The sequence below is a fragment of the Hemicordylus capensis genome, chromosome 3, assembly GCF_027244095.1.
Source record: "Hemicordylus capensis ecotype Gifberg chromosome 3, rHemCap1.1.pri, whole genome shotgun sequence".
NCBI lineage: Eukaryota > Metazoa > Chordata > Lepidosauria > Squamata > Cordylidae > Hemicordylus > Hemicordylus capensis.
Genome location: NC_069659.1, coordinates 137,258,752 through 137,284,445, shown reverse-complemented (window position 1 = coordinate 137,284,445; position 25,694 = coordinate 137,258,752). Strand labels below are relative to the sequence as shown.

The 25,694-nt window shown below is 40.7% G+C and overlaps 2 protein-coding genes across 4 annotated transcripts in view; one reads left to right on the top strand and one right to left on the bottom strand.

Moving 5' to 3' along the window:
- Nucleotides 1-16,999, top strand: part of UXS1 (UDP-glucuronate decarboxylase 1) — an 87,239-nt gene extending 70,240 nt beyond the window's left edge. For both annotated transcript variants that reach the window (XM_053311339.1, XM_053311338.1), the window contains exons 7-15: nucleotides 2,751-2,855; nucleotides 4,548-4,607; nucleotides 6,119-6,240; nucleotides 6,839-6,958; nucleotides 9,849-9,892; nucleotides 12,554-12,614; nucleotides 13,106-13,163; nucleotides 13,887-13,990; nucleotides 16,038-16,999. In XM_053311339.1, coding sequence (XP_053167314.1) covers nucleotides 2,751-2,855; nucleotides 4,548-4,607; nucleotides 6,119-6,240; nucleotides 6,839-6,958; nucleotides 9,849-9,892; nucleotides 12,554-12,614; nucleotides 13,106-13,163; nucleotides 13,887-13,990; nucleotides 16,038-16,169 — 806 coding nt within the window. In that variant the 3' untranslated portion in view covers nucleotides 16,170-16,999. The remainder of the gene's footprint in view (nucleotides 1-2,750; nucleotides 2,856-4,547; nucleotides 4,608-6,118; nucleotides 6,241-6,838; nucleotides 6,959-9,848; nucleotides 9,893-12,553; nucleotides 12,615-13,105; nucleotides 13,164-13,886; nucleotides 13,991-16,037) is intronic.
- Nucleotides 17,000-18,655: 1,656 nt separating this feature from the next.
- ECRG4 (ECRG4 augurin precursor) overlaps nucleotides 18,656-25,694 on the bottom strand; it is a 200,928-nt gene continuing 193,889 nt past the window's right edge. For both annotated transcript variants that reach the window (XM_053310890.1, XM_053310889.1), the window contains 3 exons: nucleotides 23,542-23,589; nucleotides 21,378-21,535; nucleotides 18,656-19,002 (listed from right to left, as the gene is read on the bottom strand). In XM_053310890.1, the coding sequence (XP_053166865.1) occupies nucleotides 18,841-19,002; nucleotides 21,378-21,535; nucleotides 23,542-23,589 (368 nt within the window). In that variant the 3' untranslated portion in view covers nucleotides 18,656-18,840. The remainder of the gene's footprint in view (nucleotides 19,003-21,377; nucleotides 21,536-23,541; nucleotides 23,590-25,694) is intronic.

Genomic DNA, 25,694 nt, shown 5'->3' with positions numbered 1-25,694 from the left:
AGACAGTATGGAGCCTTGTGGGACTCCACATTTCAGTTCTTGCTTATAAATATATTATGTATATTTTGGACCTTTTTTTTTTTGCTTGTTTACAAATCAGTAGGGTTCTGTATGTGTTTTATCTATTTAATGCTCTATGAATACGGTATTTATATACTGCTTTTCAACAAAATGTTCCCAAAGCAGTTTTGAAAGAAAGAAAGAAAAAATGGCTCCCTGTCCCCAAAGGGCTCACAATCTAAAAAAATAAATATAAGATAAGACACCAGTAACAACTACTGGAGGGATGCTGTGCTGGGGCTGGATAGGGCCGTTTGCTCTCTCCTGCTAAATAAAAAGAATCACCACTTTTAAAAGGCGCCTCTGCTCAGTTAGCAGGGGATTATAGAATGAAATTATAATGAATTGCTTTCAAATGATTATCTCTAGAGGGGTGTGCGTGCGTGCGTGCCTGCCTGCCATTCCTCCTAGAGATAATCACATCAAAAAAGGTCCTAAACAATGGTTATGGAGAAGCTTACTGGTAGCCAAGAGATTAATACTGTGGCAGTAGAAATCTCCCACACCCCCTAGGATTGAGGAATGGGTGCATGATCTGCTCAAGTTAGCGACATATGAAAAATGGGCCCTCCTAAAAGTAAATAAACTGGATAAAATGGACAGAAATCTGGGATAACTTTCTTGAACTATTCTTAGAGCCAGGTCTCACAATCAGTGAGACCCAGTTTGTGAAGTTGAGCGAGGAGAGCAGGCTAAGCCCGCTTTCCCCACACACAAGCAAGCGGGAGCCCTGAGCGGCTGGATCGGCCACCCACTCGATTGCCGGCTCCGTGACAGAGCCGCAGGGGGCTGGTGAGCTCGGGGCCATGCAGCCCCCAGAAGCTCCAGTATGCCCTGCGCGAGCTCGCAGGAGCCGCGTTGCGGCTACTCACGATCTTGAAACTGGGTTTGCGGAGCGCTCGATCCACAAACCTGGTTTTAGGGGAGGGGTACTTGGGCGAGTTACCTGCTCTAGAGCCACCGGGCTCGTAGCCGAGCCCGGTGGTTCTCACGATTACAGAAAATCTGCAATCATGAGAATAGCCTCTTAGAATAAAAGAGAAAACAAAAACCCTTTCTGATTTACCCACATCTGTTGGTACAACAGTGTGTATTTCCTTCTCTTCTTCCCTTCCCCCTTTCCCGCTATCTCTTTCCCCACCTTCTCCTTCCCCACCCAGCACAGCGTGCAAAGAACAGGGAAAGATGTATGCAAAATACAAAATGTCAAAAAACATTAATTTTTTTTTAAAGTTAATTACAGCTTTGAAACAGCCCAATTTGCCTAATATTGGTATCCATTATGTTGCATTGTTTAATAAAGTTTTAATTTTTGGAAATGGGGGCTGTCTCTCCCTGCAACACTGGTAGCATCTGTTTACCGAATTCAGTTGAGATGTAATCAGTGAGGCAGGCAGTGGGGGGATCCTTGGGGCTCCCTTTGGCTTTGGCCATTCACATTCTATGCTGCTCTTAAAACCTCTCCTTAACTGGAGACAGCTACAGAGTTCCTCCCTCCCCCTGTCTTTTCTGTGCAGCTTTTTGCCATGCCTGCTTCCTCCCTCTTTTGCATTATTCATTAACAGGCTATTTTAATTGAGGAGGCCTCTTTGCAGCTCAAGGGAATTAGCTGCCTGGTAGAACAGACTATCTCCATGCTCACTATCCATGGCAGAACTGCCATTTCCCCATGTGATTTCTCACTCCATTCATCTTCCATCTTCTTCTGCCATCCTGAACGTGGACCTTTTCCCATATCTGAAACTTTGGGCAAGCTAGGGTGTCCATGAAGCTCCACAGCTATTTTCCCCTCATGATTTTCTCCCAAGTGTGCTCTTTCAGATGTTTTAATCTCCTGCTGTCTTGTAATTACTAATTTAATATGGAAAAACCTGAAACTGAGATGAACACTATCCAGCCACTGCTATTTAGAAGGGCAAAGGTATGGCTGGCCACACATATAGATTCATCGCTTGATGTCTGCATCAAACACAGTAGATAAAACTTTCATAGCAGTGCTCATTAGGGATGTGCGTGAACTGGTTCTTTTGTGGACTGGTTCGACTGGTTTGGCGGCAAGGGGGAGACCTTTTAATGAGCAGGGAGGGTAGTTTTTGTCCCCTTGCTGTGTTTCCCCCGCCGGCACTATGCCAAAAATTGCTGGCACAGGGCAGCAGCATACCCTCTTGCCACCCTGGTTCGATGGGGACCACGTGTGGCTGGTGCCACTTCTGATCTGGTGCTGACCAGAGAAGCAAGAGGGTACGCTGCTGCCCCGTTCCAGCGATTTTCGGCACAGCACCAGCAGGGGAGTAAAAGCATTCTCCATGCTCCTTAAAAGGTAAACCCCCTGCCACCAAACCGGCCATTTGCCAATTCGTGCATCAAGCCTTCAGTTGCTAGTTATCAGGAGTCATCGGATATTTGAGTAATAACAAATGTTTGTGTGAACCAGCCCTGAGTTTTCACTCTCTGGTTCCCTTCCTCCTAGACTACCTAACTAGTTCTGCATTTTCTAGGTGATATTAGAGCTGTAAAATACTAGCTGAAACGTGAGCTGCATTTTAGATGTGCTTGTATCTTTATCTTTGTACACTATAGCATCAGGCCAGAAAAATCGCATAACGTTTTGCTGCACCTCAGATGACTTTTCCCAACTTCCTAACTTGGTAAAATAAGCATTTTATTCTCTATCTTCCATGGCTTTGTAGTGGACCAGATTTATCATCTAGCGTCTCCAGCTTCCCCTCCGAATTACATGTATAATCCTATCAAGACGTTAAAGACCAATACGATTGGGACACTAAACATGTTGGGTGAGTTTCAGTTCTGAATTAATGCCAATATGAAACAATATAGCTGTTTAATTCATTGAAATAAAATTTGATTTCCTGCTGATTTATACTGAGTGAAGTTCAGCATCCCAATTCTGAATGTTTGAACCAACATATTTGACTATCACTGTCTTAATGTTCTTATACCAGTAAGGCACCACATTTTGTTTGTATCCCTGTTAGATTATAAGTTCTTAAATGCTAAAGTACAAGTCCTAGGGGCAGTTTATATGCAATATATTTTTGTTTCACACAATGAACAAACAAGAATATGATCCTAGAAGTCATGGCTAATAATCTAGGAATTCCATAACTGGAATAATAGCATTCTTTAGAAGGCATCCTTGGCACCATGAGAAAGAGGAAGAGATGCTTGTGTGTTCTCTGCAACTAACATGGCTCCCTGTGTCATTTCCAATTCACTTTCTGTGCCATTTGGAAGTCTGAATTTGATGCAATTATTAGCTGGGACAGTAGCGATGCCATTTGACCCATGCCCATTGCTGAAGATTTCCAAAGGGTGGAGTGGGAAGGAGCTTTTTAATCAAGAAATGAGACATGTTTTGCCATTTCTTGATGTAGAAACCAAGACTGTACACAAAGATTAGTTGTGCTACAGAACTGACAGGATTCTTTTTTAAAAAATTGTTTTGGAAATGACATCAAAAGCAGATGATTACTGAAAATGGCCTCTAGGTTTATATCACAGGCACACCGAAAAATACTGAATTGGATCTTAATCAACACAAGCACAACAGGTCTCGTGAAAATGGTATTCCTCCTTGGTGTGGGTTGCAGCAGAGAAAGGAGAGTTTACTACGGCTCACTGCAAGTACCATCCATGAATGGAACTCCACTCATGGAAGGGGCCTCCATTCAGTTCCTCCATGTTCCCTCCTCTTGCACCACAGCCCCTCACACCACATCCTGTGCCATTCCCAAAGATCCACTGACCCTCGGGGAGAATAAGTGGGGGCAGCGCAGAGAGGGAGTTGCACAGAAAGGGAAGGGAAGAATTTCACTTGTGCAAGAGTCATGCACAACTTGTTCTGCTTGCACAACCCACTGACTACTGTCCACATACAGTATACAAATAGAAATGTGAAGTTCACAGAACAGATGAAGAGGTTCCCTGCTGCCAGTTGCTGTGGCACATATATAGCCTCTTGCCCACCCTAATGTGGTGCAATTTGGATTCTTGCCAGATACATAGTCATGGACAAGCCCTTAACCAATACGAATCCATGTGATTAAAGCAGAGAATTTGTTCTGTCATTGGGAAACTCTAAATATGGTTCCATCCATGCTGCCCTTGGCTCTTGAATGGCAAGATAACAGTAAACTTTTTGTTTTGTTGTATAATAGGGTAGTTATTAAGGTAGCTAAGCCGCATACAACCAGCTACACTTTCTTGCAGAGGTCTGCCGTGCTACATAGCACATAGTTAATGGTTCCTGGTGCATAAATTAAAACGTAATCAGAGAGCCTACCACTGAAAGAAATGTAAAACTTAGCTGTGTAAACAGGAGTGGTTAAAAAAAAAAGTGAAGAGAGTTAAATATTGTAAACTGCCTTGAGTGCCTTCACCAAAGCAGAAAGGTGGTATAAAAATGCAGCAAATAATGAAGTGCAAGTTGTTCTGTTCCTGACCTGAAATCCATCTTTTTTGTCAAGGGCTAGCAAAGCGAGTTGGAGCACGGCTTCTTCTGGCATCCACCTCAGAAGTATATGGAGGTAAGAAGTGACTTGGGCTTTGAGGCTGTGGCTGCAGTTTGTAATCAGGCCAATTTGGTCCTGGCCATGTACCATCTTTGTGATATTCTTTTAACAGCAAACCATGCTTTCTTTGACTGTCCACAATATTTACTGCCTGCTGTGTTGTTGTTCAGCCACCTCTTCTCCAGTTTATGCATCTTGGTACATTTATTGATAAAGACATTATGTAACAGGCTACATACACTCATACAAATGTTTAAAACGATAACGCTGACAATAACAAAACATTAAACACATACAAGCAGCTGACTGGTTTTGTTCATCTTAAGATCCTGGAGATGTTAATTTCTACAAATGAGTAGATTAGAAGTTAGTTGTGACTCCCTGTCAGCACTTCAAGATTGATCCCTTCCTTCTTCACTTTCCCAGTGGCACTACTGTCCTTTAAAGTTATCAGTCGCTACTCGCTAGGATCTCTCTCTCTCTCTCTCCAACTGTACACCAGTGCTTTACGTCAGTTTGTCCTGCTAATTGGGCAGAATGCTCAGCCTTCGTTGCACATGCTAAACCGTGATGTAAGGTAAAGCTACAGACAAGTGTGGCTCCTGAATCACTGTAGTAATGAAGGCTCTCCGAGTGTGCTTTTGAAATACGTTGGTGATGCATTTTAGAGGGTGTGTGTGTGTGAGTGAGAGAGAGAGAGAGAGAGAGAGAGAGAGAGAGAGAGAGTGTATCTTTCAAACCAAATAAAAACTGAAAATGAACTCTGAGTAACTTAAACTCTTCATCAATTTAGGGTCACAGTGCTATCCTGGCAAATAGGAATTGATGCTATCTGCTTTTCATAGCTTCCATAAGAAGTGAAAAGTCCAGTCAAGAGGGAGAAGAAGTGGCAGTTGAACTACGTATAACTATTTTATTTTGCATTATATGGTGCAGAATAATTACTGCTTCTGTGCAAAAATTGAAGTACCAGCTAGTCTGGGCCAAAGGGGAAAGACGTTTTGCAAAAAGTGTTCATTGGTTTCAAAAGGTGCTCCCCTGGTTTTGAATAATTGGGGGGCGGGGGGTATTGCAGAGGGCTACAAAAATTTTTGATGGGGTGCTTCCTGGTTAGCTGCTATTGAGCTATGTGCTCAATACACTCAGTACAATATACAATATAGTGACACAACTGGTCACTATAAATGGACTTCATCATTGCCTTTAATGGCACCCACATATAGCTATGCTTGGCTAAATAAGTGTAATCGCCTCACCTCATTATATGATTTCTGATACTGGGATCACTAAAGGAAAAATAAGGCAGAAAATGACATGGACACAGCAGCAAGCGGGTGGGAGGATGTCTATAAACAGTTGCAGCTTTGAAACGAGATCAAATTAAGGTGAGATTCTACCACTTCTGAGGCAGAAGGCAGAATGGAGGAACATTTGCCTCAGCTTAGTAACTGTTCTGCAAATAGGGAGTTAATAATCATCCTTTCTATGGAGGACAAAACTCATGACAGTTTTCTCTTTCTCTTCAGATCCTGAAGTTCACCCACAAAATGAAGATTACTGGGGTCATGTGAACCCCATAGGACCTAGAGCTTGTTATGATGAAGGGAAGAGAGTTGCTGAAACAATGTGCTATGCATATATGAAACAGGTATTGGCTGAAATGTTTGAAGTGCTTGTACTAGAAAAATGCAGGTGAAAGTTTCTTTTACTTTTTTTTTTAGTAGATTTGAGTTGGCAGAAGGTAATTTGGAAGTTGCATATACCTTACTAAGAGTAACTGTGTTACTGATATCCCAAAGTTGTGCTAGGTTCCTTCTGACTGGTAATCCTTATGTCAAGGCACTGTAACTTAAGGAGCATGGTCTAAACCAGATGTTCCCAACCTTTGCTTTCCAGATGTGTTTGGACTACAACTTTCAAAAATGACCTTTGGTCACTGTGACTGGGGTTGGAGTTGTAGCTCAACATCTGGGGACCCAAAGTTGGGAACCCTTGAGTTAGAGCAGTTAATCACAATGTTAGCTGTTGCCTCCTTTAACCTGGAAAAGTAGTTCTTGAGGCTCTGTTAGCACTGTTGAGGAATGCTTCTATTGAGTATGGAAACCCACTCTTGTGCTCCTCATTCTTTGGCAGTCTCTTAGGACCTGGTTCATACATTGTGAGTGCTGCATTCCACTTTGTTCGAAGAGCATCTGCAGCTCTTTGAGTGAAACCTTTTAAAACGTACTGTTTCTTATGCATTTCAGGAAGGTGTAGAAGTCAGAGTTGCAAGAATATTCAATACTTTTGGTCCTCGCATGCACATGAATGATGGCAGAGTTGTTAGTAACTTCATCCTGCAAGCTCTTCAGGGAGAACCCTTAACCGTATGTATTCTCCATCTTGTTCTCTCTGTACCCAGTTGCCATTCATCAGGTAGATAGGTGGCTTTAATAGTTTCATAAGCAAAACCTGTCATTTTGTGAGATATCACTTGTAGAAATGGTCATATAGGTTATGAGCATGAACCCTGAGCTTGAAGAGTCTCATTGAATATTTGCACCATAAGATTCTCAATCTTTTTGGAAAAACCTAATCCTGCTAATAAAATGGTACTGAGCCAAGTAGTAAAACTGGGCTCTATTGTTTGACATTAAATTAATGATTAATTTTAGGATTTCATTTAAATGTGATGAATATACACAACAATGGGTTTTTTTGCAGACCAAACTATTTTTTCTTTTCTCTTAAGAAATTCATCTTACAGGGCCTGCCAATTGGATACCTACATACTATCTGCGCCTTTTGAAAAATCATATCTTGTATTATTTACGCATTGCTTTGGCCAGTTAATGGAGCTAGAATAGATTTTCAAGAGAGTAATACCTTGTTTTCTATGCAGGGCAGGTTGACATGTTCATGTATACCACTTGATGCCTCTCAGCCAAATGTGTGAACTCTCTCCATTGAAAAATGTTTTTGGGGTGACATGAGCTGGTGTTGAAGTTGTCTCTTTGGAATTTACTGTGTTTCAGCTTTTTACACATACAAGTCACCACTTTATGCTACAGTCAAAAAGTGGCAATCACCATGTAAACAGTTGATTGAGTCAGAGCTGATCTTATTGGACAGCATTGGCCTGCTTCTGTCACTATCCTTGTGTTTATTAATGCTGGGTGTGTGTGTGTGGGGGGCGGGGAATAAGTGAATGAAACACTTCATGTTAAGATTTCACCACTACCTTATAGATTAGTTTTAGAACCAGCCCCCACACCCCCATTACACTTATAATTTACATCAGAAGGCAGAGCTGTGATGTTGGGAAATTAAAAAACAAACACAATTTTTTCAGAAGGGGTCTCAAACAAATATTTCTTGATATATTGCATTAATTTTGAAGAACAATGCAATCCTATGAGATGTACCCTGGAGAGCTGCAGAAGATTGAAATACATTGTTATCTGGCAAACAACTGTATACATTGGAGCTCTTGTAACCTTTTTGTGTTTAGACGGTTGCTGTAATCACCTTAAGTGGCACAGCGGGAAAATGCCTGACTACCAAGCAGAAGGTTGCCACTTAGAATCCCCGCTGGTACTGTATCGGGAAGCAGCGATATAGGAAGATGCTGAAAGGCATCATCTCATACTGTGCAGGAGGAGGCAATGGTAAACCCCTCCTGTATTCTACCAAAAGAAAACCACAGGGCTCTTTGGGTGCCAGGAGTTGAAATTGACTTGACAGAACACTTTACCTCTAGACTGTTGCTAAGGCACAAAATGTGCCCAGTTTCTCCATTTGCACTAGAAAGAAGATAGTGTTAATTCTTCTGCTTGATAAACTGGTCAGGAAAGGCAATGGGGATGACATATTCGGATTCTTTTTTTGTCAACTCATTAACCTTCTCTCACTTACACCCCTGCTAACTGGGCAAAGAGACACCTTTTTAATGTGGTGATTCTCTTTATTTAGCAGGGGGAGAGTAACTGGCCCTATCCACCTCCAGTGACTGTTGCTGGTGTCTATCTTATGTTTCTTTTTAGATTGTGAGCCCTTTGGGGACAGGGATCCATCTTGTTTGTTTGTTTGTTTGTTTGTTTATGTGTTTCTCATTGTAGACCACTATGTAAACATTTGTTGAAAAGCAGTATTTGTTGTTGTTCATTCAGTATGAAAATATCCCATTGTTAGTTTATTACTTCAGTTTAGAATATTTTTAAATACAATTTCAAATAAATCATTTTTAGCCTTTCAAGTCTTGTATATGCAGGTTTTTTTAGCATCAGTGAAATTTTAAAAGGTAACCAATGCTCCAGAAAGGAACTGTGAAAAGTGAATAAAGTAGATAAGGGGAAATTTATATATAAGGGATATAATCCAGCCGTAGTTCTATCTCTGAAGCTAGTCAGACAGGTTCTGGCCAAAATTAATTAATTACATTTATTCATTCATCATATTTATATACTACCTGATATATACATCCCTAAGTGGTGTGCACAATCCAAATTACAATATAAAAACCTGGATGTGAGAATGCCCAAGTCAATGAAGTTCTGAGCTCCTTGAGACAAATATTAAAATGATTTTGTGGCAGAAGAGTGTTTTCTTGTGTTTGCTGCAGCTGGTTACAGATGACCAATTAAAAATTTGACAGATCAGGACAGAGATGGCTTTAAATTCATTTCCACAAAACCAAGTAGGCATTGTCTATTGCCCTGTTCAGTCACTCTCCAACCATGTACATGGTTACAAATGTTCTTTGCAAGCCCTATCCCTGCCCTGATGCATCATGTCAGCCTGCCCCCACACTCACCATGAGGACAGTGTTTGTCTGAAAAGGCAAACACTGTACTTGGGAAGAGATTCTCCCTGTGGCTGCCACATTCAGGCACCAATGTTCTGAATCATGAGAAGAATCTTTCCTCCATAAGAGTGTTTGTCTCCTCAGACAAACTCTGTAGATCCGGGGTCCCCAGCCTTGAGTCCCCGGATGTGTTGGGCAACAGCTGCTATCATTCCCGGCCACAATGGCTGTTTATGGTGGAAGTTGTAGTCCAACATATGAAGACAAACTCTGTCCTCGCAGTGAGTGCAGGGGCAGCTTTACATGATGCATCAGCACAGGAGAGGTGTTACAAGAGCATTTGTAACCATGTACATGGTTATGAATGACTGAACAGAGCTGCTGTCAAGGCCAAGGGATGATAACAGCCATTTGCTGAAACTAGTGATAGGAGATCATGCACAATTAATGTCGCTTTTAATGTTTTTTTCCAGGTATATGGGCCTGGCACTCAGACCAGGGCATTCCAGTACGTCAGGTACGTTCTTATTTTCTTTGTATCCAACGGTGGCTGAACAAACATAGTAAAATAAATGTTAAGTCTTGCATATATTTTTAATATTAGGCATGCGGTGAAGTCAGTACTAGTTTTTATCTCTCCATTAATGATCTTCTTAGTTTATTATTGAATGCCATTTCGTTTGTATTTTTCACTACCTAATTCCTTCCATCAGTATTTCTCACATTTTTCTGTTTCTTCTTTCTTACTTTTATAAAGCTTGAAAATGTAGCAAGGTTTCCCAACCAACATCTCTTTATAATATTTACAGCCTTACAAAGGCTGAAATGAAGGAATAAGCTCGTTCTGATGAAATTCATAGGACAGTTTTTGCTGAAGCTGTTGCTGAGATTCACAAAAACAAAGAGAATCAGTCCTATCACTGTCACTTAACTAAATGGAACACATTCCTCCCATTTTTTTCAACAAAATGCTGCAGGATGGCTTGCATAAAAACACTATTTGAGCAATGAAAGCTTATACAGAAGAACCTTGTTATTCGTGGGTCCAGCACTTGTGGTTTCGCATATCCACAGTCAAATAATTAGCACCCAACTTTGGTTGGGTGGGGAGGAGGAGGGGAGGGGAGGGTTAAACCTTCAGGTTGGGTATGGCCACAAATGATCTTAGAGGTCATTTCTGGCCATTTTGTTTTCGGGAGCCATTTTAGGGGGGGGGGGAATTGTCAAAAACAGCTACTTTGGGCTAATTTTCAGAACGGCGGTCCACTTGGGAGCATGGTAAGGCACTTTTGATCATGGGGCAGGGAGACACCGATTTTACCCGATTAGAACTTGTATATACATGATGGCAATGCTTAGCCCAGTGAGATGCTGTTCTGGCATGCAGACAGGGCATGCATTTAGCCAGCATGTGGTGTAAAGGCTTCTTAAACAGGATGTTGGCCACACAGAGTGCTTATACAGATCAATGCTTCTTAGCATGGTCATTATCACAGCCCAGTTTCTCTTTTTGAAGCAGATGCTTCCATGGGACTGGAAGTATGTGGTGGTCCTTTAAAGATTATTTTCAGTACTCTTCATGTATCCAATACCTAGCATGTCACTGTTGCTAAATTGATGTTACAATGTAGTATTTGCTCTATTTTTGCAAAGTAGGAAATGAGTATGTTGGTACAGACTCACTTATCTGAATTCAGTATTTAAGGCAGAGATTTTCAAAAGCCACTTCTTCATCTTGCCAGAGTGGAAGTGATGGTCATAGTAAAGTTTCAATCAAGTTGACTTTTGTTTATCTTAATCCACTGCTGCCATCTTGTGTTTATAGACTGCATGTGCAATTTGTATTTTACAGAGAGAAATAACACGTGATGTTAACCAGCAATTTTTTTTATTTCCATTAATAAGGTTGCATATGAATTAAGCTTTAGTATACAAAAGCTCATGCCACAATAAATTTGTTGATCTTTAAGATTCCATTTTTGCTGCTACAGTTAAAAATGACTGCTACTTCTAGAGATATACTTCATACTTAAGTATATTTTAGATTTACAATGCGAAGCCACAGTGGTATCTTTTTGTTTGCATAGGTTATCATGATCCTGTGGCTCAGCAGGAGGAGAACTTAGAGTAGCTCTATAATGCATTTTGCAAGCTGGCTTTGTTTTTTTCTAAACCCTATCACTAGTTAAAACTTAAATCAGACATGCATTAGCTTACTAACTTACACTTGGTGTAAGTCTCATTGACACCACTGAGGTCATAGATTTACACTTCACGCTGATTTACACTTTACCTATTTGATGATTCCCAGAGCATAAAATGCACACTGCTATTAATTGTGGATTTTGCATGTATATTGTAATGTCAGGGCTTCTATACAATGAAGATAGCACTGTTTATCTAGTCCTTTTTGTTGCAGAGCTTGCTTAAGTGTATTTGCACTATTCATAATTGATGGAATCACACATGTATTAAAATTCAGATGCTTTTTGTAACAGAGTTCAAAAAGAAAGTGAAAATTGGCTCTAAATTGCACCTGAATAGTGTTCAGTTGGCAAGCTTATCTTCATTTTACAGAAAGCTGCCTTCTCTTTTCTTGGAGAACTGCAAATGTTCCAGCCGTTGAAAGGAGTTAGGAAATTCAGTGGTTAACTCTGATGAACTGCTTTGTGTTTTCCTGTTAATATACTTCCTTCCAACCAAGGAAAATCTGGTCTAGACTTTTCCTAAATTTCAATATTTTCACTGTATTTGATTACATCACAATACATTTTGAGCAGCAAAGAAATGGCAGCTAGAACTGGTTGACCAACAAACCAGCTGTGTATATGAGTCAAATTACTTAGGGAACTTGTGTTGATTCACTGTTGCTTTGGAAGAACATGGAGAAATGGCCATGAAACATAGTTCTTCAGAACAAAGCAAACTTGCTACCGCATTCTTCAAGTTATCTTGCCAACATATAATCTCCCCTTTATTTTAATGGTAGAGACTTCCCTCCAATGATGGTGGCAAGGCAAGGTCAATGTGTCTTGCTTATTCATGTTTATGTGAAGGCTGTTGCCACACAGGAGTGTTTCTTTCCATTTTGTAAAAGTAACAGCAGTCAGTACTTTGAAGGGTCAAGCAGTAAATATGTAAGCTAGTGATTTGGGCTGTGTCTTTTGTCTTTTTGCAGTGATCTTGTGAATGGGCTGGTTGCCTTAATGAACAGCAACGTCAGCAGTCCTGTTAACTTGGTAAGCATGCAGTTTGCTACAGGGACTATGTCATGTGGGGAGGAGATAGAAAACAGCATTCAAAATCAACAGAAAGGATTAAAATTGTTTGGGTAATGGTTCTATGCAGTTTTGGGAAGTATAGTTATTTTTCTAATTTATTATTACTGAGCATGTGTAATGAAAGGAGAAACAGAAAATGTTTTGACAGTCTTCCTCTTCTCAGTTCTCTCTGTGTGAGAACGCTTCACTGAAGAAACGTTTTAACTTCAGTTCACTGTTGCTACCACTGTTACAAAGCAGACCATATCTCCCACACAGCAATCTATCATCAATGCAGCAATGATAACTAAATTTGGCTGCAAACTATAGTATTTCCAGTATCACATGTTAGTTCTTACCATAGTTCTGAGATGTACAGTAATTTCCTAAGAATATATTATGCTGGTGCCATCTTTTTCCCCTAAAGAAAAGAACGTGTCCTTCTTAATTAATACGCATTGTATCTTTAGGGGAACCCAGAAGAGCACACTATCTTAGAGTTTGCGCAGTTGATTAAAAAATTGGTTGGTAAGTAAAAAGTATAATTACTTCTTTAGCAAAACGTACATAATGCATACTGTCGGCTGGTATCTGAATAAAGTAGTGCTGAACCAAACAATGTTTGCCCATGTACCAGGGACTGACATGTCACATCTCTACCTGGTGCACACTGGGGGAGAAAGGAATTGTGACCAGGCCTCCAGTGCTGCTCTACCATTTCCTGCAAAAGCACAGCATTAAATAATGTTTTAAAAGGATACCTTGCCACTGCCACCAAAGTCTTCCCAAAACGTCTCAAAAATTCATCTCTAGCTGCCCTCCCCTCCATTTCTATCACCTGCAGTTGGGCAGCAAAAATGAGGGGACACTTTTGGACCAGCGCTAGATTGGCATGAATGGTTGGAAGCTAACAATGGTTATTGAAACCAATGATGCACATGTACCACTAACTATGGTGAATATGAAAAGGAGAGAGGAATTTTCTTGGGATAGGAGGGGAAGGAATGTGCAAACCCACAAAGCACTCCTGATCTCCTTTCTTATGGTTGGAAGACAGTTCCAGTGCAGTCATAATGCTGTCGTATGTGGCTTGTTGGCTGTATACACTATCTTTGGGAATTGTTGTGTTGTGAAACCTCCATTGCATATGGGTGATCTCTTAAGTGGGCACTGGGAATCCTCTGTTGCTTGTTTGTAAAAGCTAAACATAATAAACAAAAAGCTAAACATGTTATGATTTTTTTCACCTAGGCAGTGGCAGTGAAATCCAGTTTCTATCTGAAGCTCAAGATGACCCCCAGAAACGAAAGCCTGACATTAGGAAAGCCAAGCTACTACTTGGCTGGGAACCTGTGGTATGTACAGCTAGAGTAGCAGTGCTTTTATGCTGCCTTCCTTACTTGTTGCTGCCGCCCTTTACATTTTGGGAGGAGGGTGAGGGGAGTATGATAGGAGAACATTCTTAGAGAGTCTGTTGTTAATTTAAAGGGGGGGGCACTGTTCTGGGGCACTTTTAATACTCATTCTTAAAACATGAAACATTAGTTAAACCAGCAGGGACTCCAAGAGCCAAAGAGTATTTAACAAAGGTACTGGAGATAATGATTGACTTTAGTTTTTCTTACTGTCTGAACTGATATTTTTGTTACTGAACAGCATGTTAGTATTGAGTGCTAGTGACAAATTATGGCTTGTCTCTTTGGACTCGATGACTAGGCCTTGCTTTTCCCCAGCAGTAGCACTGCTGATAAAATATGCCCTTGGTCTGCATGTCTTTGCCAGAATTGGCCTCTGTCATGCTCTGTTTTCAGAAGCAAATGTTTTTGTACTATTATGTTGTTCAGTGATAGATAAAAGGGGGAGTAGAGCATATGAATAATACCACTCCTTAGACCAGGTACATAAACACAAAGAGGTCATTCACAAAATAAAAAATTGTGTTCTAACCAGGTTTGGGAGCAGTGTATGCTCCCAGTTTTTGTTCGTGCAGAAGCAAGGTAGGAGGAAAACCTGGGTAGAAGTGGTTGTGTGGGAACAAGGTAGGAGGAAAAGCTCCCCCCACAAAAAAAACCAACAACAGGTTTTCCTCCTAACTTGCGTCCACAAATCCAAAATTTGGGAGCACACAGAGCTCCCAAACTCAGTTAAAACAGTTTTTGATTGTGCGAATGACCTCAGTGTCGTATAAGGAAATGTGTAACTCTCTGTGACCCAATGTGTTTGAAAAATCTGATACTTGAGCAAGGAACTTGTATCCCATTTCTGATTTTTGCCAGTGTAATTTACACAATTATGGCAAGTACCTGGTTGTACAGATTTTTCCCCTTAACCTGTACATTCTGTAAATGAGCAGAAAAAATGATATGGTTCAAAAGTCTGCAAACAGCTAAAAGTTCCATATTAAGGATGGATAAACTGCCACAGTCCTGACTGCCGTTTATTGAACTGATTGGATTGACAATCCAGATTATATCTGCATGAAACAAATTTGGAAAGTTCAAATTGAGGGAATGAAATTGTTGATGGTCAATTGTTAACTGCTGATAGAAGTTGTTAGTTAGCTTCAGTAGAGCGCTAGTACTTTACAGAAGCACATGAGAGGGCAATATCAAGGGAGCAACATTTAGTAGTAGGAAAACCATTCTTTGTGGTCCTTAAGCAGATGCCGTGCCATTCAGCCCAGGTAATCTAAAAGAATAGGAAGTGGTCCTGCAATGCCAGATCAGTGAGTGCTTCCATGGCTTAAGAGTGATTATTCAAAGGCCTGAAAAAGTGGAGGTGATAATTTTTGTATCCAGTTATTTTATGAAAACTTAGCAGTCTCATTACACATCTGAAGCCCAACCAGACACCCACTGGGGCTGTGGCCTAATATCTGCAAAATACTCCTATGAGTGTCTGTGAGACCCTGACTCCATCCCACTCTCAAGTTCTTGGAAAGGGCTGTGCAGACTTTGGCAACAGCATGTTGGGGAGATTGTAGCTTGGTGACTGAGATACTTCTCCAACATTTTCCCACAGCACTTACTGCAATTTTTTGTGGGTCTGGATGTGCTGCATACTATCAACACCAACAGGGTTTGCCAGAGGTCCAAGTGAGGTGTCTGCCTTACTTGACAAAAGTTGACCAAAGGGTGTTCTCTCTGTACATTTAGGGTGTGAACAAGCTAGTTGAAAGACCCTGCCATTTTCTCAGCTTTCAGAAGCATTTACTTTGTGTGAAAAGTATTTTCAGATACCTTGGCAAGCTAAACAAAACTATAGTTGAATATAAACAGTTTGTGATACAGTATGATGATGATGGTGAAGAATTCAAAGACCAGAGAAGCATTTTCAACACCACACACATTCTAAAAGGAGTAACTAGGCTCATTTGGTTATATGCTCTGTCTTTGGAAACAGGTTCCACTGGAAGAAGGCCTAAATAAAGCAATTCATTACTTTCGCAAAGAACTGGAATATCAAGCAAATAATCAATATATTCCTAAACCAAAACCTGCCAGGATAAAAAAAGGAAGAACCAGACATAACTAAAACTCTTTAGTTTGGACAGGAAACAAAAATTCCTCACCTTGCATTTGAGAAGATGTAGTTTTTGTTTGATTTTTTTTTAAAAAAGACTTCAGAAACAGGTATCATGAAGAAGAAGAAACTGGAATTTCACTCTGAAGCTTGCTTTAAAGAAGTGGATGTGCCTAAATAAGAAAACTGCAATCTTTGCCTTGCACTTTTTAAATCTGTCTTTTTATGTAAAATAGGATAGAAGCATCTTTTTTGAGTATCCAAGTTTTATATCTTGCTGTGAGATCATTTTGTTGTGACTGTCTTTGACAGTTTTATTTACTGGTTTCTTTGTGAAGCTACAGATGAGATGGAGAAATGCCAATTTATTTATAAAGTGGGTACTTTAAATGAGAGATACTATGCATAAAGAAAAAAGCTAGCAGTATTGTCAGGTGACTGAAACACTGGCATTTAGTATTATAGGATTATAAAATTCTGTATGAGAGCTTTACGTATTCTCTTAAATCTGTTTTTTCAAATGTTTAGTTCTAGTTGCACACTTGAATTTGAAATATTTTCACTGACTCTCATGGATAAATGCTATTTTAAATCACTACTGTGTTGTGCATATTTCGGCGGGGGTGGGCGGGTGGGGTTTGAAGTTAATGTATTATTGGTTACCAGTGGTTGAATATGCTATTTTAATAAAATATTGAAACTTGTGGGTTTCAGTTTTTCAAGTAAAAAACAATTGGCTAGTGATGATGTAGTGTGTGTGTGTGTGTGTGTGTGTGTTGCCTTCTGCATATTGTGTAGTTAAACACTATTATAAAAAATATAACAAAGCTTTTAATGCCATACTTACATTGGTATTTGTTCTTCTGAATAGTTACCTAATATCATCTTTTAAGAGAGAAAGTTTTATGCAGAGCACTTTGCCCGTCAGAAAGTTCTGTTCACTTCATGGGAGAACTATATGCATAAAGTTTCATGTAAACTTTATCCATTCTTTTTCTTAACTTTTTAATCAATACATTAAATGTTTCTGATTGCAGTACTATACTACTGAACACATTCCCACCACACATTCATATTGACAGATTATATACACAAAAAAGTGCAAAAACCCTACAACTAGGGTTCTAAAGTCAAACAGTGTTGTTCTGCTCTAAAGTAGTGAAAAATGGTTTAGACTTTAGTTAAGAATCCTTGTTCTTTACATATTTTAACACTAAACAAGTTTATTCAGGTAGCTTTGAGATTGGGCACACATTGTCAGCTCAAAAGTGATACTTCTCCCTATTGTCCCAGATCTATTTGTCCTAATCCAGGCAGTAGATCTTGTGTTCAATACAAAGCAGAGCTTTGGCAGCTGTACACACAGCTCTTCATTTTCTTTTTTAGTCTTATAGAGTTACTAGTAAAACAGCTTGCAGTTTGCAAGCATTTTAACGTCTTATGTCTACTACTTCAGATATCTTAGTAGTCTTATCTTGCGGTGACTCTAGTCTCTTCCTAGCTCTATGAGGTCTCATTCCCCATGCTTTCCAATGGGAGAGGTTTTCCAGGGAAGTAATTATTTTCTCCCAGGGTTTGGGGGGCAGAGTGTTTGTGTGTGTGTGTGTGTGTGTGTGTGTGTGTGTGTGTGTGTGTGTGTGTGTGTTTGGTAGTCTGGGCAAGGTCTGGAACCTACCTGCAAAAATGTCATGTTTCCATTTTTGTGGCTGGGTCTGGGAGCTTCAAGTCTGAGTGACTGATTGAACCCAAGCACCTTTATATTATAGATTAGCAAAGAGAGACAAAGAAAAAACTTCTTTATAGGTGCTCTCTGTGCAGCTGTCCTTGCAACAGTAAAAGGTTATCACTGGAAGGACAAACATCCTGATCATGTGATTGCTCCTGAAGGGGATTTCTAAGGGTGCAGACTGTGATGCAGTATAAGGCAGATGCATAAGGCCACCTATGATGCGCTGCTGGCTCTCAGATGCAAATACTGAAGAGATATTTTGTATGACCTTGGACACATCTTTGTAGTTAACAAGCATTGTTTCGGCTATTATACTAGAAGTTTAGAGTCAAGCTGTCAGACTTTCTTTTTGGTGGAGCTTGCAGATATGGCCATAGCCATGTGAAAGTGGGCTGCCCAGCATGTTTAATAGGAATGTCCCTTAAGATACAGACTCATTCTATGCAGATAAACACTGACAGGCAAGAGGTACCTGCACTGCTGAGAGGCTCTCCAAAGCACATACATAGCACGGCTGAGGTGGGCTGCTCTGTGCCTGCTCGTGACAGTTGCAACAGTAGTCCTATTATTCCCACCAGGAGGAGCATGGCAGCTGCGATTATGCAACAGTTATAGGCACGAAGCAGCCAACCTCTGCAGCAGTGCTAACGTGCTTTGAAGAGCCTCACAGGAGCGCAGGTGCTTCTCTCGCCCATTAGAGAAAAGGTGAGCCAGTCTTTTAAAAGATAGCAATTTAGAAGAAGAAGAAGAAGAAATCAATACTTTGAAATACTTTATCAAAAAGCTTTAATTCTAACACTTATACATTGTGTGCTACTGAGTGAATATAAATTTTTTTTGTACTGACAGTTTTCTAATTATTGTTAAACTAGTCAAAGGGGGAAGATAAAGGTAAGTTAGGACTTAACCATTTTCCTTGTGTACTTACTCAGAGAGGGTGGGGGAAAGATCAAGTTAATAATCGTCATAGTTAACACTTGCTCCATGCCTGAAGGTGTGAGGGTTTCGTGGGCCAATTGGTGCATCTTCATCATAATGGTGATGGTAATAACCGCCGTAATATTCATGGCCACTACGGCCTAGATTTGACCAATAGGATACATCGTCTTCAAATTTCTGCATACAAAAAAATAACTAGTAGCAATTAAATAGATCAAAGCTGCATTCTAACCATAGAACCAAACCTCTGCTCCAAGAACAGTACCAAATTAGTGTGACTGACATACTGTGCAATAGTATGCCAGCCTAATAACACTGCAGTTGTGCTGGCTGCTTTCACAACTGTAAGCCAGTTATTTCAAATTGGCTTATACTATTGTAACTATTCACACAGATTGTGCTTAAGGTTTTCTGGAGATCTGAGCTGCCTTTGATGTTGTCAATCTTAAGCAGTCTTATGTTCTTCCTGGCATAAGTCATCCATCTGGACAGCTAAGGCTGTTTCTATGCTGAAATTGACTTATCCAAGAGTACTTGGAGTTGCACAGTCATCACATTCTTGAGAATAGAAGAGGCCCTTGATACTGGCAGTCATACTGGCATTGTTTTCCCCAGTTTCAGCTTTATATTCAACCACCTTTAATGATGGAAAATACTGCTACTCGGAAGAGACAATCAGGCTTTTGACCTATGCTGTGATGTGTGCCTTCAGCGGATTCCCCTATTACAGGGTTTCCCATCCTTTTTAAAAGTATACCCCTTCTGTCTCAAACCTTCAGCTTAGGTACCCCATAGAGCTGGGAAGTGGGGTGTGTGTGGTTGAAGTATGGGGGAGGCAGGAGAGATCTGATAACCCCCTGGGAGCCATTCAAGTATCCCTGGGGGTACTAGTATCCCCTTTTGTAATGGCTACTAATTCATATATGCCAACAAGTGAAATCAGCTTCTTGGGAGTCAATTTGCTAACTGCTTTTATATTGGTCATTTCTCAGTGGAGTGGCATGTTACATGTTACTTCATTTTAATGCATTTTAGCAATTTCTCACATAATCCTCCACAGCAACATTCTTATGACCAAAGCCCTGTTCCACTGCAACATGAGAAACTATTTATTCAAAAGCTGCCCTTTTTAATAGAAACTTGTTCACTTATTTTCCTTAAGAAGGAGGAACTGCCAACACTACCAAAGTAAGGGCAAAGTGTAGTCCATATGGTGCAAAAGCTGTCTCTTTCACTTCCTGTTCCTTGTGCACCAAGTAGCTACATTGTTGCTTTGCTTGAGAAAATTGCTAGTAATGATGGCCAGTCTATGCCTAGTATGCTAACAATATGTAATGCAATCTTTTTTGCTACATAAAGCTACATTGAAGCTCCTGCTGTTGCTTTTTTAAAAAACAGCATGGGCACAGCCCTTGAGATGCCCAACAGTGTCACTGGGTGCTCTGTTTTCAAAACCAGAAATGTTACACCTAAAATTGAAGATCAATGAGAACCTTCTGTCTTGAGGGCCCAGTCTGTTATGGGGCTGATGTACATCCAATGCACAGCAAGCTCCCACAATTTCTTCAGGTTTATCTGTGGAACAGCATGGCTTGTACAGTCCATATGGTTCAATGTATAATATTGTTCCATGTGTTGCTGTACTTTTAAAAAATCCTTCACATTTTTCCAGTTTATCACTGCACACCCTCAAGTATACCCTCAAGGGTGTGCTCTCATTAAACTATCCTTGTAACATTCTGGTGACTTTGAAGTGATAAATATAGTATCTTCTGAAAACTGCCATCCCTCCACTAGACTTACAATAAGCTTGTGTACCCTGAGCAAAAAGGGATTTTCACAAGACAAACTAAAACTGGTTTTATTGTTGGGGCTTTCCCTTAAGAAACCTTTGAAAATTCTAGTTCTAGAATTTTTGTCACAATTTCTAGGATTTCTTTGGGGGGATCCCATTGCAGGTGAGCCATTGAAAACTCTACTACCCACAATAGGATCATAGAGCATAAATCACATGCAGTTTTATTAGTGTATGGACCTCTTTGTGCCTCATATTTCCATCAGTAAAACTGAAATAGACTCCTGGGCCCACTTTTCCATACTATGTGAAAATCCTTCACATTCTAATGCAGGAGAAGGCTGTCCTACATACGTAGTCACATCAGCAAAGATGTAACATCACAAAGAGATGGTTAAAATAATTTTGACTGGATTCAGATTCCTGGAGATTCCATTATCGCTATGAAAACGTTTGCAACACCTCTTTTACCTATCAGAGTTTTAAAAGAAATTTTTCCTTTGCCAGATGATTTAAATTTATCTGGGACAAAATGTCCATACTTTGTCTAATGAAGATAATATAATTAGACCCCTATTAAGTGCTAGAGCATTCATTTTACAACCATATCCACAGCTGTCCCAATGGGAAGAAATATGAATCTCTATTTCACAATAAAAACATACGATGATAAATTAAGTAACCACGTTACAATTCCAGTGTGGCTGTTAACCAAATTGACTGTTTAGATATTTAAACATAAGATGTTGCTACTTACAGCCTCATCAAAGCCCAAGTAGAGGAACTGCTGGTACCATTGCTGAACATCAGGTTGACTCCTGTCCCAAAGCTGGCGCTTCTGGCGTTTCAGGCTGCTTAAAAATTCTTTGGCCTTATCTTCTTTGACAGACACCTCTGCCTTAACTGGCACAGGGGCTGAAATGAGAGACCCAGAAAACAAGGTCCATTAACCCAAAGATATCTAATTCTAGATGCTGTTGTTGATTAACTCCACTTCGGAGTTTTCTGATGTAACTCAGTTAAGGTATGTTCTGGTTTTCATATGAATTCCTTTGTATTATCTGCACAGATATTAGAAAGGAAGCTATCCTCATTCTTTCGCTTTCTGCTAAACCTTCCTCTCTTTATGTATTTGTGACAGTAGCACAGCAATGTGTTGTGACAGGATCTCAAATACATTTACCCATAAAGATCCGAAAATAAATGTACCACATCTTTTCCCATAAAGATGTACAACAGTATTCTGGGTAAAACTGTGCAATTGTTTTTGTTTGTCCTTCGACAGCATATGAATCATATTGGTAGATTCCATCAGGTAGATCTGCAGCTTGTTGGGAAATGAGAGGCTCTTCAAACTGGAGGGAGGTGTTTAGTGAAGTGCTCAAGGGCTCTCTCCTGGGCCAGGCACTCTTATCTTATCCATGACTTAGATGAAGGGGTAGAGAGAACATTCATCAAATTTACAGATGGCACAAAACGGAGAGATAGAGAAGAGCTCAGAAAATACGAATGCAATTCAAAATGATCTTGACTGGGCTGAAACAAACAGAATAAAATTCAGTGGAAACAAATGCAAAGTTCTGCACTGAGGATACCTGGCTTGGCAGTAGCACATGTGGAAAGAACCTTGAGATTACAGCCGATTACAAGCGGAACAGTGTGAAGCAGCTGTGTAAAACCTAACATGATTTTAGGTTTCATTCATAGAACCAGAGTTTCCAAGTTAGGAGAAGTAAAGGTTCCACTTCATTCTGCACTAGTCAGACTTCATCTGAAGTACTGAGTCTGATTTTGGTCATCCAATGTGCAATTACATTGTGTAATTTTGTGTGATTGTGCAAGAGCACTCTTGCACAATTGTGCACGTACTTCATTAAAACACAGACAGAATGTTGCACAATATATCAGTCACTATCTTGCCTTTTAAGACTATTGTAAGTAAAACTAAGATATAATGTATGTAAAACTCTTTGGCGGTTTTAAAAGACTACATGTCCGCTAATTATAGTTGTTATATTTTTAGATAAGAGATTTCTGGAAGTCAGAATGTGCAGCCCTGTGGATCTGCCATGTAATTTTACATGCTTAACTCAGTGCCAAAATTGTATATATCCAAAGTCCACAAGTTCCATTTAATTCTCTTAACTCCTGCAAAAAAGAGTGCCAAGTATGTGAGAACTCAGTATAATGACCTGTGCGACTACACCATCACAGCAAACTATAATTGGAATTTATGCTGGTATTTATTCATTTAATGATTAAGCCTGGTATAACAAGGCTAAGTTGATGTTACTGTCACAGCAACAGCTATCATCACTGGGAGCAAGTCTGAAACCAAATTACATGTTCTGCCTCCATCTTAAGTGTAGGAACATCTGTGGAAGGTAGATTCATTCATGAAGGAGATTTGAAGGGGGAAAGTGGCTGGCAGAGGAGGAGTGCTTAAACTTCCCTACTTGCCACTTTTTCTCTGCAGCCCCATCCTCGGGCTGGCATTCCAGATTTGTGTTCCCACTGCAAACACGAGTCCAGAACCCTGGCTGGTTGGGGGGGGGGGGCGCGTGAGTTTGTAGATGAAAGGATAAGTTCTACTTCTCCTACAAACTGCTTCTCTGCAGTCTATGCCCTCTCAATGCTATTTTTAAGAGGAGGAGGAGAAAAAGATGGTGCTTCACAGTGATGCAGTTGCAAATTCAGAAGCGCGGGCGCTCTCCATGACAGCCCTCATGGCCACGCCCACCCCAACAGCCAGAGAAGCCGAGAAACACCGGCGCTCTGTCCCTGCGTGTCCCCCACCACTACACCCCTGGTGCTTCAAGACACAAGGTGCTGACAAAATGTTTCACTCTAGCTTGACTTATCTGTTCACACAGGAATTGGTTCAGGGGGAAATGAACAAGGCAGAGACGGGGATATCTTACCTTCTCGTTTCTGAAGCATCAGCTTAAGTTTATTTCCTCTTGAAATGTCTAAAAGAATCCAAAATCAGAGGTAAATAATCAAGTACATACATTAGGTTAAAATGGTTTTATTTGATTGTTCAGGTTTTATACCGCCTTTCATAAGACATCCCAAGGCTGTTTACAAAAGTTAAAATATAGTAAACCTCCATAAAATTACATTTAAAATCTTAATTTCAGTTAATAAAAAACTATAAAACACCCTCGCCCGCAAAAAAACAACAAAACATAAAAAAGACAAACAGAAGCAGGAAAGCTGAGAGTCCCAGCAGCTTAAGAAGGGGATGTGACTGTATAACTCTTGTGGAGGGGAAGCCCACAGTGAAAATAAGCCCTTGTAGTGAAGGTTGCCTTTGCTTTACTTTTGGGGGGGGGAAGAGTATAGATTTCCACACTCTTTGCTCTAATGTTTGGAGAAAGCAATGGCAAATTGGGCATTTTCATAGGTACACAGTGATGAGCTGTAGGCACTGAACATTTGGAGATGTCATTCCATGTAATGCAATATTAGAATTTGGCCCCTAAGGCACAATTATAACTCTCTGGAATGAACCATACTTGATTTCTGTTGGCATCTTTTCCAAGGGTTGCTGGATGTCTATCTGGAAATTATGCCTGTGCCTTTAAAAAGGGGATGGCAAACATGAAAACATAATGTGATCATAAGCGGCTGTTGGGGGCAGACTATTTGATCCTGCAACATGAGTTTGACAGCCCTGCTTAAAAAGATCTGAAACAGGAAGAAAAGACACTGTCACTGTGTCTCTGACTCAACTGCTCCACCATTCCCTTTGCCAACCACCCTTCTGAGCCTGTTGTGGAGCACAACTACAGTCTTTCTTTCTAGGCAAGTGACCAGAAGGGAGAGTAATGGGGGCCACAGGCAGAAGTGGAGGCCTCCTCTGTTCTGCTGTAGACGTTTTGAAAGAATATGTATGCTCTCTTGGATGACAGCTGGCAACGGCTTGGGTGTGCAAGTCATGAAATTGCATACATATGGCAGGCAACATTTTTGACATGTGAAGCTTTCCCCCATCAGTGCATTTCCATGCTAAGAAAAAGTTCAGTTAGTGAACTTCTACATACCACACTACTGAACCCACTAGAAAAAGTTGGTGCCCTACATAGAATGGCTAAGGCTTCTCCCTTATGCCATAAAAATTCAAAATATGGTGATGTGGGCCTGTTCAAATAATATTGAGTTAGGTCACAAGTATGCTTGGTATGGAACCAAAACTGGTGGTGGTGTGATTCATGGGGTTATTTAAAGGGGAATCAGATGAGGATTCCCCTTCACAAGCAAAGGGGTGGGGGAATCCTTGAAACATGTATAGAGTGGCTGGTGGGGCGGTGAGAGGAGTAGTTTAAGGTTCTTACCAGACCACCAGCACCACTGCTCGTCCCCCACCCCAGGGCAGCAGCCCAAGCATGCAGCACTCTCTGCAGCAAGCTATCTGTGCTGTGGCACAGTTCTGGTCTTGGTTGATGCGTGGAGGCCAGAACCATGCCCCTGCCACATGGGTGGCTTGCTGCAGATGGGAGTGCCATGCACTTGGGCTGTGCCAGGGGGACAAGCCGCAGCGCCAGTGGCTGCTGCCGGCCCAGTAATGACTTTAAATGTTCTCTCACTGCCCCCCACCCACCACCCTTTCAATCCCGCATCGGTCGGTTCAGTCATGGACTAGACCGCTGAATGGGCCCAGTTCGAGGCAAACCAGTTTGAGATCAGTTTGTGCACACATCCCCAGCTTGGTAGGGTAGAGGACATGGAGCACCATCAAAATGTCTAGACACAGGCTTACAGCTTGGAAAGAAAGGAAAGAGACCAGTAGTTGGCAATGCCGCACCAGGTAGGCCTATTGCCTTGATACCAGGCTCCAGTGCATGATTGGCAGAAACTGAGCAACCAGTGCAGCATTCCCTGTCTCTTCATCTGCATCATGTTGAAGTCAATGACTGTTGAACTTCTCTATGCAACCACTGAAGGCAAAGAAGCACAGCCAAAATAAGGTGGCAATGACAGCAAGGAGATGGGAAGAATAACATTTTAATTACAACAATCACCACTTCAGCATTTCCTTTTCAACCATAGTCAAAATATAATCTAAAATAAG